Genomic DNA, 16,873 nt, shown 5'->3' with positions numbered 1-16,873 from the left:
GGCCAGGGCTGAGCTTTGTATCCTGCCCTTCCTCATATCCCTTACCCCACTGGCACCCCTGCACTCTCAACAGACGACTTCACCTCCTATGCTACCAAGGAAACCAAAGCTATTGGATGAGAATCCCTAGACCTCTTACCACTGAGGCACCAAGCTTGCTGGCACCCAACCCCCTTTCTCACATTTCCTTTTCTGTTGACATGTCTAAGGCCAGAGCCTGCACCTGTGTTCGTGGCCCCTCCTTCTCCCGCTTCAGTACCTGTGTTCCATCAACTCCCTTTCTCCTGGATCTTCACATACTCTCACATGGGGCTGCTCTAGGGCAGCATGGGGCTTCTCTAGCCTGTGCCATCTTTTGCAAACCCACCTGCCAGAGAGTAGTACCATTTCTCTTTCTTCCTTCACAGAATTAAACTATTTGACAGAGTGCTCTACACTCTCTCCATTTCCTCTTCCTCTCTACCACTTTCTGCACTCTAGCTTCTGCTTCCGCTACTCCACTGAACAGGCTCCCACTGACAACACCAAAGGTCTCCTGAGTGCAAAACCCAATGGACCCTTACTATTCCTAACATTGACCTTTGGCAGCATTTGACACCAGTGACCCTTTCCCTCCTCCTGAGAATGCTCTCTTCCCTTAGCTTCTCCAAGCTCCTCATCCTTGACCTTTCCCTTAAAAGGTCAGAAGTTCTGCCCTACACTCTCCCTCTCCTCATACCCTTCTTGGGTGAGGTCATGTGTTCCCATGGCTTGATAACCTTCTGCATGCTCACATCTCAAACCTGTAATTGGTTTCCCAACATCACTCCTGAGCTTCTGACTCATATACCAATTCATCAGACTTAGTATAGCTAAAAGAGCAATTTCTCCTTCCCTACCATCCCTGCCCTAAAGCCTGCTCCCCTCCTTAATGTTTTTTTTCCCCTCCTTAATGTTTATTCTCTTTCTCACTTCTCCCTCCATTCTCCCTTTCCCACCCTTTTCTCTCTCTACCCCCCACCACAGCCAACCCCAATCTATACTATGTAGTCCAAGGATATTTCCAAATTTTAAATCCAATCAAATAATTCTCTTGCTTGGAATTCCACCCTGCCTTTTAATGGCTTTGGGAATGTAGTCTAAGCTCCTTAGCATCATAAAGCCTTGCAATGTCCTGATTCATGTCTCAATATCACTGTGTTATTTTACACTTCAGCAATTATGAACAACTTTCAGTTCCCTGTATTGACACAACCTCTGACACTTTCAGATCTTTGCTCTTGTTCTTTTGTGCCTTCAACTCTCTTCCCCAGCTTCCTCATCCTGCTGAGGCTTATGCTTCATGCAGTATGAGCCTAGGAATCACTTCTTTCTAGTAGCCTTTCCTGACTCTTCATAACTGGATAATGTGCCCCTTCTATAGGCTTTCTGATTTACTGTGTATTCACACCCTGATATTTATCACATTGTACTACAAAGGCCTCTTTAGTTATCTCTTTCATCAGACTAGAAGTATGTTGAAGGCAGAAAATGCCTTGCTTACCAGTTTACTTCCTTTATCTAACACAGTGGCTAGCGCAAATTAGGAAATTGACAAATATTTGTTGGATCAATGAATGAACTAGACTTTAAAGATGTCTAAGACGTTTTATCCAAGGTGGAAGGCAGTACAATGACATGGAATATACATCAAATTTAGAAACAGAAAACCAGATTGATTCCTAGCCCTCTGTCATTTAATCCTGTGTCTGACCATTATCAATTTATGTCACTTTTCTCAATAGAGAGCCCACCAGATGCCAGGCACTATACTAGCTGCTGACAATGCAAGGACGAAGAAAAGCATAGTAACTGCCATCAAGAAAGCCAATTCCAAAACAGTGGGGGGGGGGGGAATGAGAGCATTCCAAGTAGAGGGAGTAACACGTGATGGGACTGCAGTAAGCAGTCATGTGCCTCACTGTGGGAAGGGATGGTGGCTTAGTAAGTCTGGGTGTAAGGGGCTGACCACACAGCTGGAAAGAGTCAGGATGAGGACCTGAGACTGGGGAGATAAATGGAAGTCACATCATGAAGGTCCTTTACAGTGTGTCATCGAGTTTGAGATTCATCTCAAAACCATGAAGTTAAAGCCTAAAAGGAGAGTCTCAATATTAGACGACTATTACAGAGAGAAGTCTGGTGGTGGTGAGGTGGAAAAAGGGTTGAAAGACAGTAACGTTTGAGGTGAGAATACCAGTTAGGAGCCTGTTGCTATCAAGAGATCATAGTGGCCTGAACTTTGGGAAGAATTTCGAGGATGGAGAAAAGAAGCAATTAACTGATTGAAGGGAAATTTAGGTGTCTAAATTGCATGAGACAGATGAGAGTATGAGGAATAGTAAAGATGACATGTGTTTCATATGGGCAGTTGGCATACAGAGGCGCCCTGAAAAAGGCAATGCAGAAAATGGGAAGGCTTTAGAAAGAGGACTGACATGATCCAAGTGATGCTATAAGGGCAGAGTTCTGTCGGCAGCAAGGAGGACAGGTGGAGGAAGCATCTGGAGTCAGGAAGACAAGCTGAGAAGTTTCCGCTGTAGTCTGGGGTGAGATAAGAGGGTCTGAACTAAGGTGAGCAGTGGGGGTACATGGGAAGGGGGCATCACAACAGGCAGGGCTTGGCAGTTACGATGCAAACCTCTGCAGCGCCTTACACCGAGCAGAGTAGAGAAGGGCGCAGAAGGGACTGAGTGCACAAATGGACAGTCCAGAGCAATTAATCTGGGACTTGGAGCCAAGGAAAGAGCAAAACCAGGTGGGTAGAGTGATATGAACTGCGTGAAGGGCATTGTACAAAGATCATGGTTAATCAAGTTACACAGTGGTAAGAATCACTTTAGACAATCTATGTATGTTGCAGGAGATGGGAGAGAGGAAAAATTGGTTTCCCATATACATTTAGAAAAAGGAGTTAAGAGGTCTAGACTTTTGCTCCAAACACACTGTAGTTTTTTTGTTTTTGTTTGTTTTCACAAAGTAGCTTTGATGAGTTTTTAGATGGGAGTATCTCAATGGCAAGAACTGAGTCTTACTAATACTCGTATCTCCAGGTACCATAATGAACCTTCCACACAGCAGGCAGCAAAAAATACTAAGCTGGAGAACAAAACTTCATACTGTTCTCTGTATGAAACACTGCAGAGATGTTTACTATAAATTTTTATTAATTATACAGCTCTTTAAACTGTATAAGAATATAATAATAGGATATGATAGCAACATATTATAATGTAACCTATAATAAAAAATAATATTTTTAATGTTTACTATGTGCCAGGCAATATCCTAAGCTCTTTACATAGATTAGATCCTTTAATTTTCATAATACTCCTATGAAATAGATACTATCATCATCATCCCCATTTATGGACAAGGAAACTGAGGCCAAGAGCAGTTAAAACACAGAGCTAAAAAAACAAAAACAAAACAAAACAAATCCCCACACAGCTAAGTCGGATCACCTGGGTGGCTCAGCGGTTGAGCATCTTCCTTTGGCTCAGGGTGTGATCCCGGGGTCCTGGGATCAAGTCCCACGTCAGGCTCCCTGCATGGAGCCTGCTTCTCCCTCTTCCTGTGTCTCTGCCTCTCTCTCTCTCTCTCTCTCTCTGTGTGTGTGTGTGTGTCTCTCATGAATAAATAAATAAAATCTTTAAAAAAAAGATTTTGGGATAAAGCAAGCAGCAAAAGATCACCTACCTGTTCACTGGGAGCTGCTCTGGCACTCAGAGCTAGATGGTGGTGCTCCATCATGGAATGTAACAACTTCATGGCACATTAACATAAGATAAGGTCACTCTGGGGGGATCCCTGGGTGGCTCAGCGGTTTCGTGCCTGCCTTTGGCCCAGGGCGCGATCCTGGAGACCCGGGATCGAGTCCCGCATCGGGCTCCCGGCATGGAGCCTGCTTCTCCCTCTCCTCTGCCTGTGTCTCTGCCTCTCTCTCTCTCTCTCTCTCTCTCTATCATAAATAAATAAAAATAAATTAAAAAAAAAAAGATAAGGTCACTCTGCCATCGTGATGAGACAACAACAAAAAGACTACTTACTCTATGATCATGTCTAAGCATAGACAAAACCAAATACTCTGGGCAAACCACTACAATGACAAACAGCCCCTCTCCCAGCTACCATGAGTGAATGCTCCTTCTTTACTAACTGCAGCTTTAGCCGTACTCTGCTTCTTCTGCTTCCAAGAGAAAATTCATGAAGATACCCCATCATAGAATGACTCTCCTTTCCTTATAGCCTCCAATCCAGAGTAAATCCTACTTCCTTGAATGCAAGCCAAGGCCCTTAATAAGCCCCACTGTAGACTTTCTTACTGAGATGTCTCATGTTTTGCCCAGGTGTGCAATCTCCTGCTTGCTGGCAGGAACACCTCAAAGCCCAACTTTCTTGGATTGCAGTGTGTTCCCAGTAGTCTTTGGTTAATGGACATCAAGAGGGAGAGGGAACAATTCTTTAGTTAGGATGGTCAGGGAAGTCCTTGATGAAGAGGTGTCATTGTATCGAGAACTGAGAGATAAGGGAATAGAGTCATTTGAAAATTGGGGGAATAACATTCCCATCAGAGGAAAAAACAGATAACTTGCATTTTTAAACATTTTTAAATTTCAAGTACATCATCTTTTTTGAACACTGATTTTGGGGTAGGGGGAGCTAATTCTCATTTTCTACTTCTAATCAAGAAAAGCTTTTAGAGGAAAAGAAATCGGAGGTGTCCTGTAAAGAGGTAAGGAAGTTAAACATGGATATGGCATGTGCTAAGGCAGTGTCAACGTGCACAATGCTGAGGAAGGTTTCGCCTTGGGCTTACTCCTATTCCCACTAGGGATCTCGTTCTCTGTGAAGGGCCCAGGGACACCCCACATCTGCCACATAACTTCTTGGGCTGGACACTTTTCCTGGACACCAGCCAGCAGCTGGAGCAGCGGGTGCCATACTTCTTGTATCTGTACCACAGGCATTGCAGAGAGGGGTCCCATCTTCGGCATCTCTCCAGAGTTGGGGTCCTCTGGGTTCTACAGGAAGCACAGCACTATGGCCCCAGGGCCTCCATGCTTCCTCAGTTGACCTCAGGGCCCCCAGCAGGGCCTGTAGAGGGAGCCTGAGCACGGCTACTGCAGGCCAAGCTATAGCTGGGTATGATCTGTAGGCTGGAATCCAGCTTTATCTGGAACTTTGAACTGGGGGTCCACGTTCTCAGCGCCCCAGTGGGGCTTTGACTGCTTCCAGGGCCTCCTCCGGGATAGGGCTGCAGGGGCTGGGGGAGCCTCCGGGGGGCCCCAAGCTGCAGCTCGGCTGGCTGATTGGGGTCAGCATGTTCTTGGCATTCCTTGCCAGAGGCAAGGGTCCCAGAGTCTCCAAGGCCTTCAGCTCTGAGCAGGGCCCCAGGGTGTGGGTGTCCCGGGCAGGGGGCTGTACCAGCCCCTCTGCTGTTTCCTGGAGGAAACGCAGGGAAGTGACCAAGTCCTGGCATGCAGGCCAGAAGGACCTGCCATTGGTTCTGGGGCATCCTGGGGTCCTTGGTGCCTGCTGAGCAGGGGAAGGCCCCCCGGGGGGCTTAGGGTCCAGACATGGCGGCGCCAGTCTATAACTCAATCCTTCCTAAGGTTTTAACAGATAATTAACAATAGAACTGGTAGCCATCCCTCCTAGAAATCTATTCATTACAAAGAGGCTTCTTGGAAAGAAAATACTCAAAAAGTCAGAGCTAGTATTTTTTAGGCCCTTCTTAATACTGGAAGAGAAATTGGTATAATCATAACCTTGAACTGCTATTACCAGAAGGACATGGGGTTATGATGCTAAATGAAGGTGGTGCTTATTAAAGAGTGGTCTAGTAATGCTACTGCTCCAAGATTTTAGGTAGTTGGGAGTAGTAAGGAGGGATTCCTTAGTCAAATTCTTTGTGAAAAGCTGAATACTGTTGTCCTCTCTTGGAGATTTATATTGCACATTAGAATATAAAGGGCTCTGAAAAATCTAACATAAAATTATCAGATGACGTGTGTTTAGCACAGTGATGATAAACTTGATTACACACCTTCTCCCCTTGACCACATGATACTGAAGGATTAATTTCTGTGGCATACACACTTGTACACACTGTTACTGGGAAATCAACCACCGTCCTAGGTCGTTGAAGTGGTGGCACACCTCATCAGGAGACAGGGCTTCCTATTTCAGAAATGGGAGTGCTGACTGAATTGGTGCTGTCAGGATCCTTATGGCACAGTTCCATGGTGGATGAACTCCGGCACTGCGCATTACACATTACCCTTCCATTCCCTTCAAGTCTCCTGAAGTCAGGAAATGCCTGGAACCACTATTTTTTGGTGACTGCACCACTGCCAGCTAATCTTGCCAGGTTGCAGTGTTACTTACGGTGACATCATAATATTCAAGGATTTTTCTCCCTTTCCCAATTGCTTGCTAATCTTGACTCTGTTTCCTTATTTTTTTAAAAGATTTTATTTTTTTATTCGTGAGACACACACACATACACACACAGAGGTAGAGACACAGGCAGAGGGAGAAGCAGGCCCCATGCAGGGAGCCCGACATGGGACTCGATTCCAGGTCTCCAGAATCACACCCGGGGCTGAATGAAGGCAGGTGCTAAACCGCTGAGCCACCCAGGGACCCCCTCCTTGACTATTTCTTTGGCAGAACTTCTCCATATGACTTGTATTTTAACATCCAGCATGCTCATCTTCCTTTGTACCTTTATCACTTTTCTGGGCCATATTTGGTCAAACTCCGTGGCAGAACACAAATTAATGGGACACAGGACCTATAACTTAGGCATTCACTGGCCTGTAGTCTGCCACATTGGCTTTCAATAGCTGGGAGCAGAAGATAAGCAGAGAATAAGGGAGAGATTCTTATTAGTGTGCCAACATGGTTTGTGTTTTGTTTCTTAAATATTTTAAGGACATATTTCCCTAAGAAAAAATGTTCAGAAACAGAAATTACTATATGAGTCAGTTGCTATGGGCAGAATTCCGCTGTATTACAATGTATCCTAAGGCACTTTGTGTTCCTCTGGATCCTGGAGAGGCAGACCCCCCCAAAAAAGAGGTTGAATGTGCAGAGAATTTATTGGGAGAAATGCCTGTGAGAGAAAATAGTAAGGGAGCCTGAAGAGGCTCAGAGAAACATCAAACTGATACAAACCTGACCTTAAGTGAATGGGGAAATGGAAGGATGAGGAAAGTCATGTGGCACTAAGGAAAATTCAGCACAGCTTTGGGGGGAACCATGGAGCCTAAGTTCCCCATCAGAAGATTCTTGTCTCCTAAGAATGGGCCAGTTTGAGTAGCTCCACCTCATGCTTTGCTGAAAGCAGCCCATGAAAAGCACAGCCTCAGTGCAAGTGTAGTAATGGAACTTAGAGCACAGTAGCTGGGGCCTTCAGTCAAATGACTTCCCCTGCTCTCCAAGGTAGAAGAGGCCCTTTCTCATGGTTGTCACACAAGATTTTCAAAATGTACATACAAATCACCCAGAAATCTTATTAAAATATAGATTCAGTAGGTCTGGGTAGGACCTAAATTTCTGTACTTCCAGCAGGTTCTCATGCTGTTGGTCTGCAGACTTCACTGTGAGTATAAAGGTCCTAGAGAATGTTTGGAAGAGCCCTATACGAACCGTCTAAGTAAGTTTATAGAGAACCCTTTAAAGGTTAATTCCTCACCTGAAGTGGCAGCCATCTCTTATAATCAGATATATGCACTTCCAGCTTAGGGTTGTTGTTTTTTTTCCCACATTCACATAGCTCATTCTCCTCTAGTGTCAGTTTTTTTTTTTTAATTTTTTTTTTTTTGTTGTTTATTTATGATAGTCACAGAGAGAGGGAGAGAAAGAGAGACAGGCAGAGGGAGAAGCAGGCTCCATGCACCGGGAGCCCGACGTGGGATTCGATCCCGGGTCTCCAGGATCGCGCCCTGGGCCAAAGGCAGGCGCCAAACCGCTGCGCCACCCAGGGATCCCTCTAGTGTCAGTTTTTAATCTCATTCTGTCACACTGCTTGCAAAACCTAATGATCATTGCTATATGATCTCTATATCTATATACAAAACCTAATGAGCATTGCTATATCATCTCTATATCTATATGCATTCATTTTTGGTACCAAGGGAGGGCTTTGACCATTTATGCCTCAATAACATCTCTTCTCCTCTCCAATTATTTTATTCAGTTTATGTTTCTTAACCTTAAGCAAAAAAATTTCAAGCAAATTTCTCCTACCAACCATATTGCACTCAAGTCCACCCTACATAGAAGCTCTGGTGCAGCCAGTCATCCCATCTCTTCTAGGTCAGAATCCTGTGGGATCTGGCCACATGCCTCTCCTCTAGGTCACTAAAGCCTTTGGCAATTATCACTCTAATACCAGGTACCTGCCCACTATTGCTAGACACATCTGTTCTCTTCCTTTACTCTAGTCACTGATGTCTTTGTATATCTTAGCTCAGTTCTATACAGTGTTTATTGTATAAAATAGCTGTTTTCACACTTTTTTTTTAAGTTATGAGATCTTTCATCAAAGAAAATGCAAATTAGCTTGGTCTCACTGGAGAAGTGGAATATAGAGAGGTTACCAGGAACATACCTTGTGTATTAAGGTGCTGAAGCATTATCATGAAAGCTTTGGGGAGCAAGTGAAGGATTTCAAGAAAAAACAAAACAAAACAAAACAAAACATGATCACTCTCACACTGTGAATGGTTACTCTGGCAGATGTGAGGAGGATAACTTGAAGAGAGTCCAGATTCCATCTGGACTGTCAGAAAGACAGGGAAGTAAGATATGAAGAACATTAAGGGATATAGGAATCAGAATCGCCAGAATTTGCTGTTTGGATACGGAAGAGTTTCTGTGATATTTGGTGAGAAAAGAGGTACTATGGAAAATAAACTGGATTTAGAGTACTTTGTTTAGAAGTTTAAGTTGTGCTGTGCCTTGTTTTCAGTTATATTTTTGTAGTTTTCAAATTTGGGCTTAAAGTCTTTGAGGGGCCACTGGGACAGAGGGTTGCTGGGTAATTGGGACTTCAGACTCATCACTGCTCTTTTCCGCCACGACCTAACTTGTTTTACATAAGCTTTCATTGAAGAAAGGATTCTATGACTTTTTAAAAAAACTATTTTATGCAACAAAAGCTGTAAGAAATATGAAGAAGTCAATAAAGGAAGAGTTAGAGCAAAGGAAGAAAGCCATTTAACAACACATGGATGTCTAGGTAGTACAGGATGCTAATTGCAGAGTTTCAGGCAATCTGGAGATGCGTCGGTGGCCAAACCCCTCAGCACTTCCAGGCAAATTCCTCACCTAGTAGAGAAATATCATGATAGCCTGGCTGCACCATGGACTTTGGGGCCCAACTTGGTTGGAAGGAGGGGCTTGAAACTGCCTTACCTCCAGATGAAGAAAAACACATTGCCCAAATCAATTGGAGGAAATGTGATTAACCTCACAGAGGGCTAAAGCCCTCCAAGTCTCTTGGAACCAAAATAAATGCACATGTGCAGATTTATGGAGGCAATCAGAAAGGTACTATGTAAGGCATGTGACAAGAGTAGGTTAACAGCTATGATGTCAGAGATATGGAGTTCCTTAAATAGGCCATAATTTTTCTGCCAATATTTTCTCACCATCTGGAACAACTACTCTCCTCTTCTTCAATTAGCTAACCTTTACCTATTCTTTTGTAACCCAGTTCAAGCATTCTCCAGAACAAGAATCCCAGTAAAATTTGGATGGATAGTCTTTCTTTGTGCTAACACAACAGGACACAATTCTAGTCTATTATAATCTTGACTTACTTTTGTTGCTTTGCATCTTCACTACTTTAAGGCAATGCATGATGTCTGAAAACACATCTCCAAAACTTGGTAGAAGTACCTAATAAATGTCTGTTGAATTAATCAATCCACAAGGCTCACTAAGATCCCCTCAAAGTAATTTGGGCGGAATTCTTTATAGGTGTTTAAACACTGCACCCTTAAATGAAATCTACGATTCCTCGGGGAATTAAAACATGCCCATGGTTAAGGAAGATAAAAGAGAGATGTAATATTCTGAGTCTTTGTGAAAAAAGTGAGGTACCAGGAGACAAAATACCTGTTGAATGAGAGATTAAGTGGCTTGATTAAGGCATCCGTACAATTCACAACGAGTGCACCGGGATGTGTGCTTTGGGGTTCGGGTGAAGAACAACTGCCGCAAACTGATTCAAATTTTCTGGATAATGGATTAACGACCCTTGTCATCGTTTTGTTTTGTACACAAGTTGGTTTCAGGCAAATGTTTGAGAAAGCTTAAAAAAAAACAAAAACAAAAAAAAAACCAACCCGGGCAGCCCAGGTGGCTCAGCGGTTTAGCACCTCCTTCAGTCCAGGGCGTGATCCTGGAGACCTGGAATCGAGCCTCGCGTCGGGCTCCCTGCACGGAGCCTGCTTCTCCCTCTGCCTGAGTCTCTGCCTCTCTATCTCTCTCTCTCATGAATAAATAAAATCTTAAAAAAAAAAAAAAAAAAAAAAAAAAACACCAACTCAACAAACCTCAAAAGCTATCACAATAAAACAGCGAGTAGGTAAGTTTTCCCACAAGCTTTCAAAATGCAGCCTGCTCTCTTGTTCTCTTGGTTTTGGTAAATCAAACCCGTCCTTGCCCAGATTAGACAAAATCCCTTAACATACTTTTTTTTTTTTTTTTTTTAACCCAAAACAAAGAAACCCCTGCCTTGAAATGCAAAGACGAGTCTGGGCTGCGGGCTGCGGGCTGCGGCGGAGCTCCCCCGTGGGACGTGGCGCTAAGTCCGCCTCGCCATTGCCTCCCGGGGCGACGGGGTCCCGCGGCCGCAGCGCGCGAGCTGAGGCCCCCAGCCCCGGGATTTCCGGGACACGGAGCCCAGAAGGCCCCCTGCCTCCTCCGTCGCTGGACGGCTTCCCCGGGCGGCCGCCAAGGGGCGGGAGAGCGGCGGCCGACTCGCGGGCGGGGAGCCCCGGGCGCTAGAGCCCCTCGGGCCACCTGGCCCGCACCCGGAAGCAGATGCGGAGCGCGCGGCGCGGCCCGGGGTGCGGTTCCGGGTCGCACCGCGCCGCAGCCCGCGCTTCGCTCGCCGCCGCAGCGCCCCGCCCCGCCCCCACGCTCCGGACCTGGGTTGGCGGCGGCCGCTCGGCCGCTCCCGGGGCCACATGGCTGAGGGGGACGCAGGGAGCGACCAGAGGCAGGTGAGGGCCCGGCGGGGCGCCGACCTCCAGGCTGGGCTCGGCCTCGCCTCGCCGCCCCGGGCCTCCTCCGCTGAGGGGCCCTCTGCCCGGGGCCGCCGCGGGTCTCGCCGGCAGCGTCCGGGCCGCCAGGCGCGCCGTTTGCTGCCCCGCGTTCCCTTTTCCCTGCGCCTGTTCTCCGCCCTTAGCCCCCTCGGCAGGCCTTTCCCGGGGCTTCGGCGGCTCGGCCTGCCTCCTCGGACGGTGTCCTCGTCAACCATCAGCACGCGACTGAGCAGCTCTGGGCCGGAGACCAGAAGTCCGGGTTCTGCTTTTTGCCCTGTCGCCGTCGGGTCACCTTGGACCAGCTACTTATCCCCGGATTCAGCCTTTGCAAAATGGGCAATAATAACACAGCCCCTGGAATTCCTTGAGGGCCCCCTAGATCTTACTCTTCTTGATATTGAGCCCCCCCCCGTGCGTGGCTCACGTGGATGCTCTTAAAGCTTTTCCTGCTGGGCTGCGAGGACAAAATGAGATGGTACCAAGTTGCATACTTTGCTTCCCATTTCTCACTGTGATTTTTCTTTTTTAACCCCGAACGAAAAGAATGATTTCTGAAATGTTTCTAGGGTTTGATTACCGAACAAAACCCCAACAAAACAACCACCCGGCCCTGTGCCCCAATCCAAAACAAACAAACAAACAAAAAAACCGAGATAACTGAGTAGGAATATAGGGCTAGTATGTAGCGACGCTACTGGGGAGTGGGAGTGAGGATTACCTGCTAAGAAAAGGTGAAGCAGAGAATATGTATTTTTCTTTCTACTTGTAAATCTTGCTATAGGATATGGGAATGCATATATATTTTGGCTCAGTGGCAGCCAAAAGCACAGTGATGTGCACAGCGAGGCTGGTCACGCTCCTTGCAATGGTATCTGGCAACCACCCCTTGAGTGGAACATGGTGACCCGGTGCTAAGACCCTTTGGCGCTATTCTTTTCAGGGATCCTTCATCCAGGCTAGTAATATGGAATGCAAATACTTTATAAAGGAGGAAAGGAAAACTCAGGCTTTTAGGGCATGCACAATCATTGACTTGTCCTTCCATCAATTCTTTCAGAATGAGGAAATTGAAGCAATGGCAGCTATCTATGGCGAGGAATGGTGTGTTATTGATGACTGTGCCAAAATATTTTGTATTAGAATTAGCGACGATATAGATGACCCCAAGTGGACCCTTTGCTTGCAGGTATTTTTTTCCCCTTCTCTATAGCCGTTTTCCAGTTACAACATTGACGCTGTTTGATTGACTAATACTGTATTCCTCTTAAGTGACCAACCTGTGATTTCTAAATTTTTTTTTTTTTTTTTTTTTTTTTGCTGTTGGCTTTTGTTAACGATTGATTGTCTAAACATATGGGTAATTAAATCTCTGATCATTCCCAAGACACGCTTCAAATGATAGTCTTTTCAATCCCAGTTATTTTAATTAAGTATTCTTAACATACCAGTGACAGGCTTGAGTTTCACTTCCTTTCGTTGTTCTGTCCACTTAATAGGAGAGGGTCTAAACCTGAAAAGATGACGAACATTTAAGAGGAAGAATAGGTTACTAATTTAAAAGACTTCATAAAGCAGATACTTCCTTATTAACTGAGAATCAGTTGTGGTTAAGACAGATAAATGACAAGATCAGTGTGGTTTTCTGTATTAATGCTTATTCTTTGATGACTACATATACTTTCAACATAAAAGTTTCTGTCGGTCTTTGTTTTTATAATAATACTGATTTGAGAACAAATGTATATGGGTTTCTATAAAACATGAGCTATTTAATGTGTTTAACAGTACTTAATAGGATTTTGGGGAGTACTTCAGAAAAATACGAGGAACGCGCTCTAATGCCACTCTATTCATTTGGGGTTAGGGTATAATGCCCCAATTTCCAGGCCTTTTTTTCCTTCTGTCTTTCTCCTCCCCACCCTCATTTCCTAATTTTCATTGCTTGTATGCTTTCTCTGCAAATAATGTGCTCTTCCTTAAAATATAGACATCATTAACAACATATTTAATATGTAGGTATAAATATGAGGAGGGAATTCTCTCCTGAGATTGAACAAAATAGTGGTTTTGTTTTAAGTTTGGCAAGTAAGAAATTTGTCCAGTGACTAGCTTTATAAGTATTGTTATTTTGGGGCCATGATGAAGTATAAACAGATTTGTTTTTAAACTGATTTATAGGTGATGCTACCAAATGAATACCCAGGAACGGCTCCACCTATTTATCAACTGAAGTAAGCTCTACATTTATAATTTTATAAAAAGATTATACTTCAAAAAATTATTTCTCTATACTATACATTGTGTTTATATAACATACTTTCTTATCAAAATATATATAGAAATTAAGAACATCTTTTGTACTTGGTGGAGAACATTTAAATAAAAAATTAAATTATATAAAAACATTGCAGAATGTACTTAGTATAAAAGAGAATCACAGGGTTCACAGGGGTAAAATAGCTACTGAATTGTCTTTAGAGATAGGGAGGGAAATCTTTACAACCTGGTAATCTAGATTTTGTCCTAACCTAGTTCTACTGACCTAGCCATAGTTCTTGGACATGCCTCTGCCTAAAACTGCTTGCCTTCCAGAATTACCTATGGTGCTTCTGGTACTTCTCCCTGCCCATTGCTGTAAAAGACTATATTCTTAGCAGCCCAACCTTAATCTTAATGAGTCCTGACCTGTTGATCCCAAGTAATGTTTGATCCGCTTTGCCCACTTGGCTTGTTAAGCTGTATAAACTTGTGTGAACACAATTCCATTAAATCTCAGTTATTGAAATCTTTACCTACCAGTGGGATAATTTTTTGTGTTTTAAAACAGCAATAAAATTTGCTATTAATAATGGTTCTGTAATTTTTAATTATTTATTGAATAAAAAATTCAATAATTTATTGAAAATGATATATATAATTTTAGAATGCTTGTAAACATAAATGCCCTTTTCAGGGCATTCTGTTTGTTAAAGTTGTTTTTGAGACACCATTTAGAAAAAATTAGGAACTCCTGATAGTGTAGCAAATACTAAGAATCTGGAAATTTGTATTCTGTAACTTGTTCTGCCACTTATGTAAACCTGGACAGGTTTATAATACCCTGTGAACTCACCTCTGTCTTTTAAACCATATTATAATTGAATAATATTGGGGTTGCCATCATCATGTTTTCTGGTAAGGAAAAATGAGTTACTGCCAATGAAAGCATTTTGGAACTGTATAGATTTGTAGAGTATAACTAATAATTATTTTAATGAAAGTAGACAACTTTTTAAAAGTTAAATAATTTATAATGCAATCAGTAATTTGAGATATAAGCACAATCCTTGAATAGTCTTCATTGTGTTTTATTTAATCTTAGTGCTCCTTGGCTTAAAGGGCAAGAACGTGCAGATTTATCGAATAGCCTTGAGGAAATATATATGTAAGTAACAGGTGATTTTAAAAAATCCTATTTGTGATTTTTATTGTGGGCTTTTGTTGGAACTGTGATATGTTAAGGCCTTTTCTAAACTTTTTGTTAAACTGCATTTCCATTAACAAAAAGAATGCATTTGAAGAGTCCTTGAAAGTTTGGTTATATAATTTTATGTAGACATTTGATAGGACTGCTACTTAGATATGAAAATACAATAATAATAATTCAGAACTAATAGCTATAAAAACACCAAATTGTGAAAGTAAATTCAGAGATAGTGCTCACGTTTTGATATTTTCACAGGCTATGTTGAATGAGACTGGTTATAGGAGAATCTTGTACTAGGTCATAAGAATGAGAGTCTATTGATACGCTGTATTTTTCACTCTTTCATTCAATCAACAAATACTACGTGGCAGGTACTGTACTAGGTCCTGGGTACACATAGCTAGCAGAAAAACAGAAATGGTCCCTGTTTCATGGCATTTAGAACTTACTTGTAGGAGAGAGATTACTCACTCATAACATTTTTGTAGCTCTAATTACTTCTGTAAAAAAAGATATTAATATGCAGTGCTAATTGAGTTTGAAACCGGACCTGACCTAGTGTAGGAAGTCAGGGATGGCTTGTTTGATTTGAGCTGAGTTACTAAGATGAAGATAACTCTGGTGAAAGACACAACATGTGCAGAAAGCTCTATGTCAAGGAGCTTGGCACATTTCAGGACTTAAAGCCTGGTGGTGTGAAGTGGGAAGAGAGAGAGGAGGGGAGAGAAGGGAGCATAGCAGGAAAATGATCTGGTGAGGTAAGATCATGCAGTCTGGTAGGTCATATTAAGGATTGTTGTCTTTGTCTGAGGACCCACAAGAAGCAGAGGTTTTTGTTGTGTGTGTGTGTGTGTGTTTTAAAGATTTTATTTATTTATGTGAGAGAGAGAGCAGAGCAGGGGGCAGGGAGAGAGAAGTAGGCTCCACACTGAGCTGGGAGCCCGATGTGGGACTTGATCCCAGGACCGCAGGATCATGACCTGAGCTGAGGACAGACGCTTAACTGACTGAGCCACCCAGGTGCCCCAGAACCAGAGATTTTTTTTTTTTTTTTTTTTTTTTTTATGATAGGCACACAGTGAGAGAGAGAGAGAGGCAGAGACACAGGCAGAGGGAGAAGCAGGCTCCATGCACCGGGAGCCCAATGTGGGATTCGATCCCGGGTCTCCAGGATCGCGCCCTGGGCCAAAGGCAGGCGCCAAACCGCTGCGCCACCCAGGGATCCCGAACCAGAGATTTTTTAAGTGGAGTGATGCCATGATAAAATTCTTATTTTGAAAACACCTTTCTATTTCTGTGCAGAGAACCGATCAAGGGGGAGCAAAAATAGATGTGTATGGCATTGGTTAGGAAGCTAATGCAATAGTCAAGAGCAGGTGTCTGTGAGTTGGATTAATTATAGTGAGAGATTCTATTTTAGTAAAATAAATAATGTTCTATAATGTCAGTTTCACTGTAATGCAGAGACTGGTAAAGATTGTTGTATATGTCCTAAGTGGCCACCCTCTTTGGTACAGTGAGAGTACCCCTTTCCCTTTTCCAGTACATCCAGGTTTCTTTTCCTCCCAAAATATTTAATTAAAATAGGGTAAGTCTTTATGGAATTGATTCTGTTCATTCCCACCTAGGTGAAGTATGGTCTTCCTTGAGTCCCCAGTTGTACATTTGACTCTGAAAGTAATCAAGAACATATCAATAAAGGATGACCTCAGCATATAAGTATTATTTATTTCCTCAGTTAAATGTTTTCTGATAACTTTCTGTAACTTTAGTAGTCACTCAGACTTTTATGCCCACAACACATTTCTTTCTGTAATCCTTTATTTATGCTTATTTACCAATTTATCTTCCCATTTAAAGTAGAATAGGATAAATATACTGCAACTTTGTTCACCAATGTTGTTTTAATTATACATTTTATGGTCATTTTTTAGTTCTTATCTTACTTGATCTCTGGAGTTTTTACTGGTGTTGAAGTTCCTCTTTCTTGAAAATCTTCCCTTATTTGGGTTTTATCATGTTGATCATACTCATCAGTTAGATTTTTTTCCTACCTATGCACAATGTCATATACTCAGAAATGGATTCCCATTTTCCTCTTTTC

The 16,873-nt window shown here is 43.1% G+C and overlaps 1 protein-coding gene and 1 pseudogene across 2 annotated transcripts in view; one reads left to right on the top strand and one right to left on the bottom strand.

Annotated features, from left to right (window-relative positions):
- Positions 1-4,795: 4,795 nt before the first annotated feature.
- On the bottom strand, positions 4,796-6,298 carry LOC100688789 (annotated as a pseudogene).
- Positions 6,299-11,134: 4,836 nt separating this feature from the next.
- IMPACT (impact RWD domain protein) overlaps positions 11,135-16,873 on the top strand; it is a 29,445-nt gene continuing 23,706 nt past the window's right edge. For both annotated transcript variants that reach the window (XM_038543634.1, XM_038543633.1), the window contains exons 1-4: positions 11,135-11,261; positions 12,361-12,489; positions 13,482-13,534; positions 14,665-14,727. In XM_038543634.1, the coding sequence (XP_038399562.1) occupies positions 11,226-11,261; positions 12,361-12,489; positions 13,482-13,534; positions 14,665-14,727 (281 nt within the window). In that variant the 5' untranslated portion in view covers positions 11,135-11,225. The remainder of the gene's footprint in view (positions 11,262-12,360; positions 12,490-13,481; positions 13,535-14,664; positions 14,728-16,873) is intronic.

Source organism: Canis lupus, chromosome 7, assembly GCF_011100685.1.
Source record: "Canis lupus familiaris isolate Mischka breed German Shepherd chromosome 7, alternate assembly UU_Cfam_GSD_1.0, whole genome shotgun sequence".
Classification (NCBI taxonomy): Eukaryota; Metazoa; Chordata; class Mammalia; order Carnivora; family Canidae; genus Canis; species Canis lupus.
The sequence above is the reverse complement of the archived record's forward strand: the minus strand, read 5'-3'. Positions and strand labels throughout refer to the sequence as shown.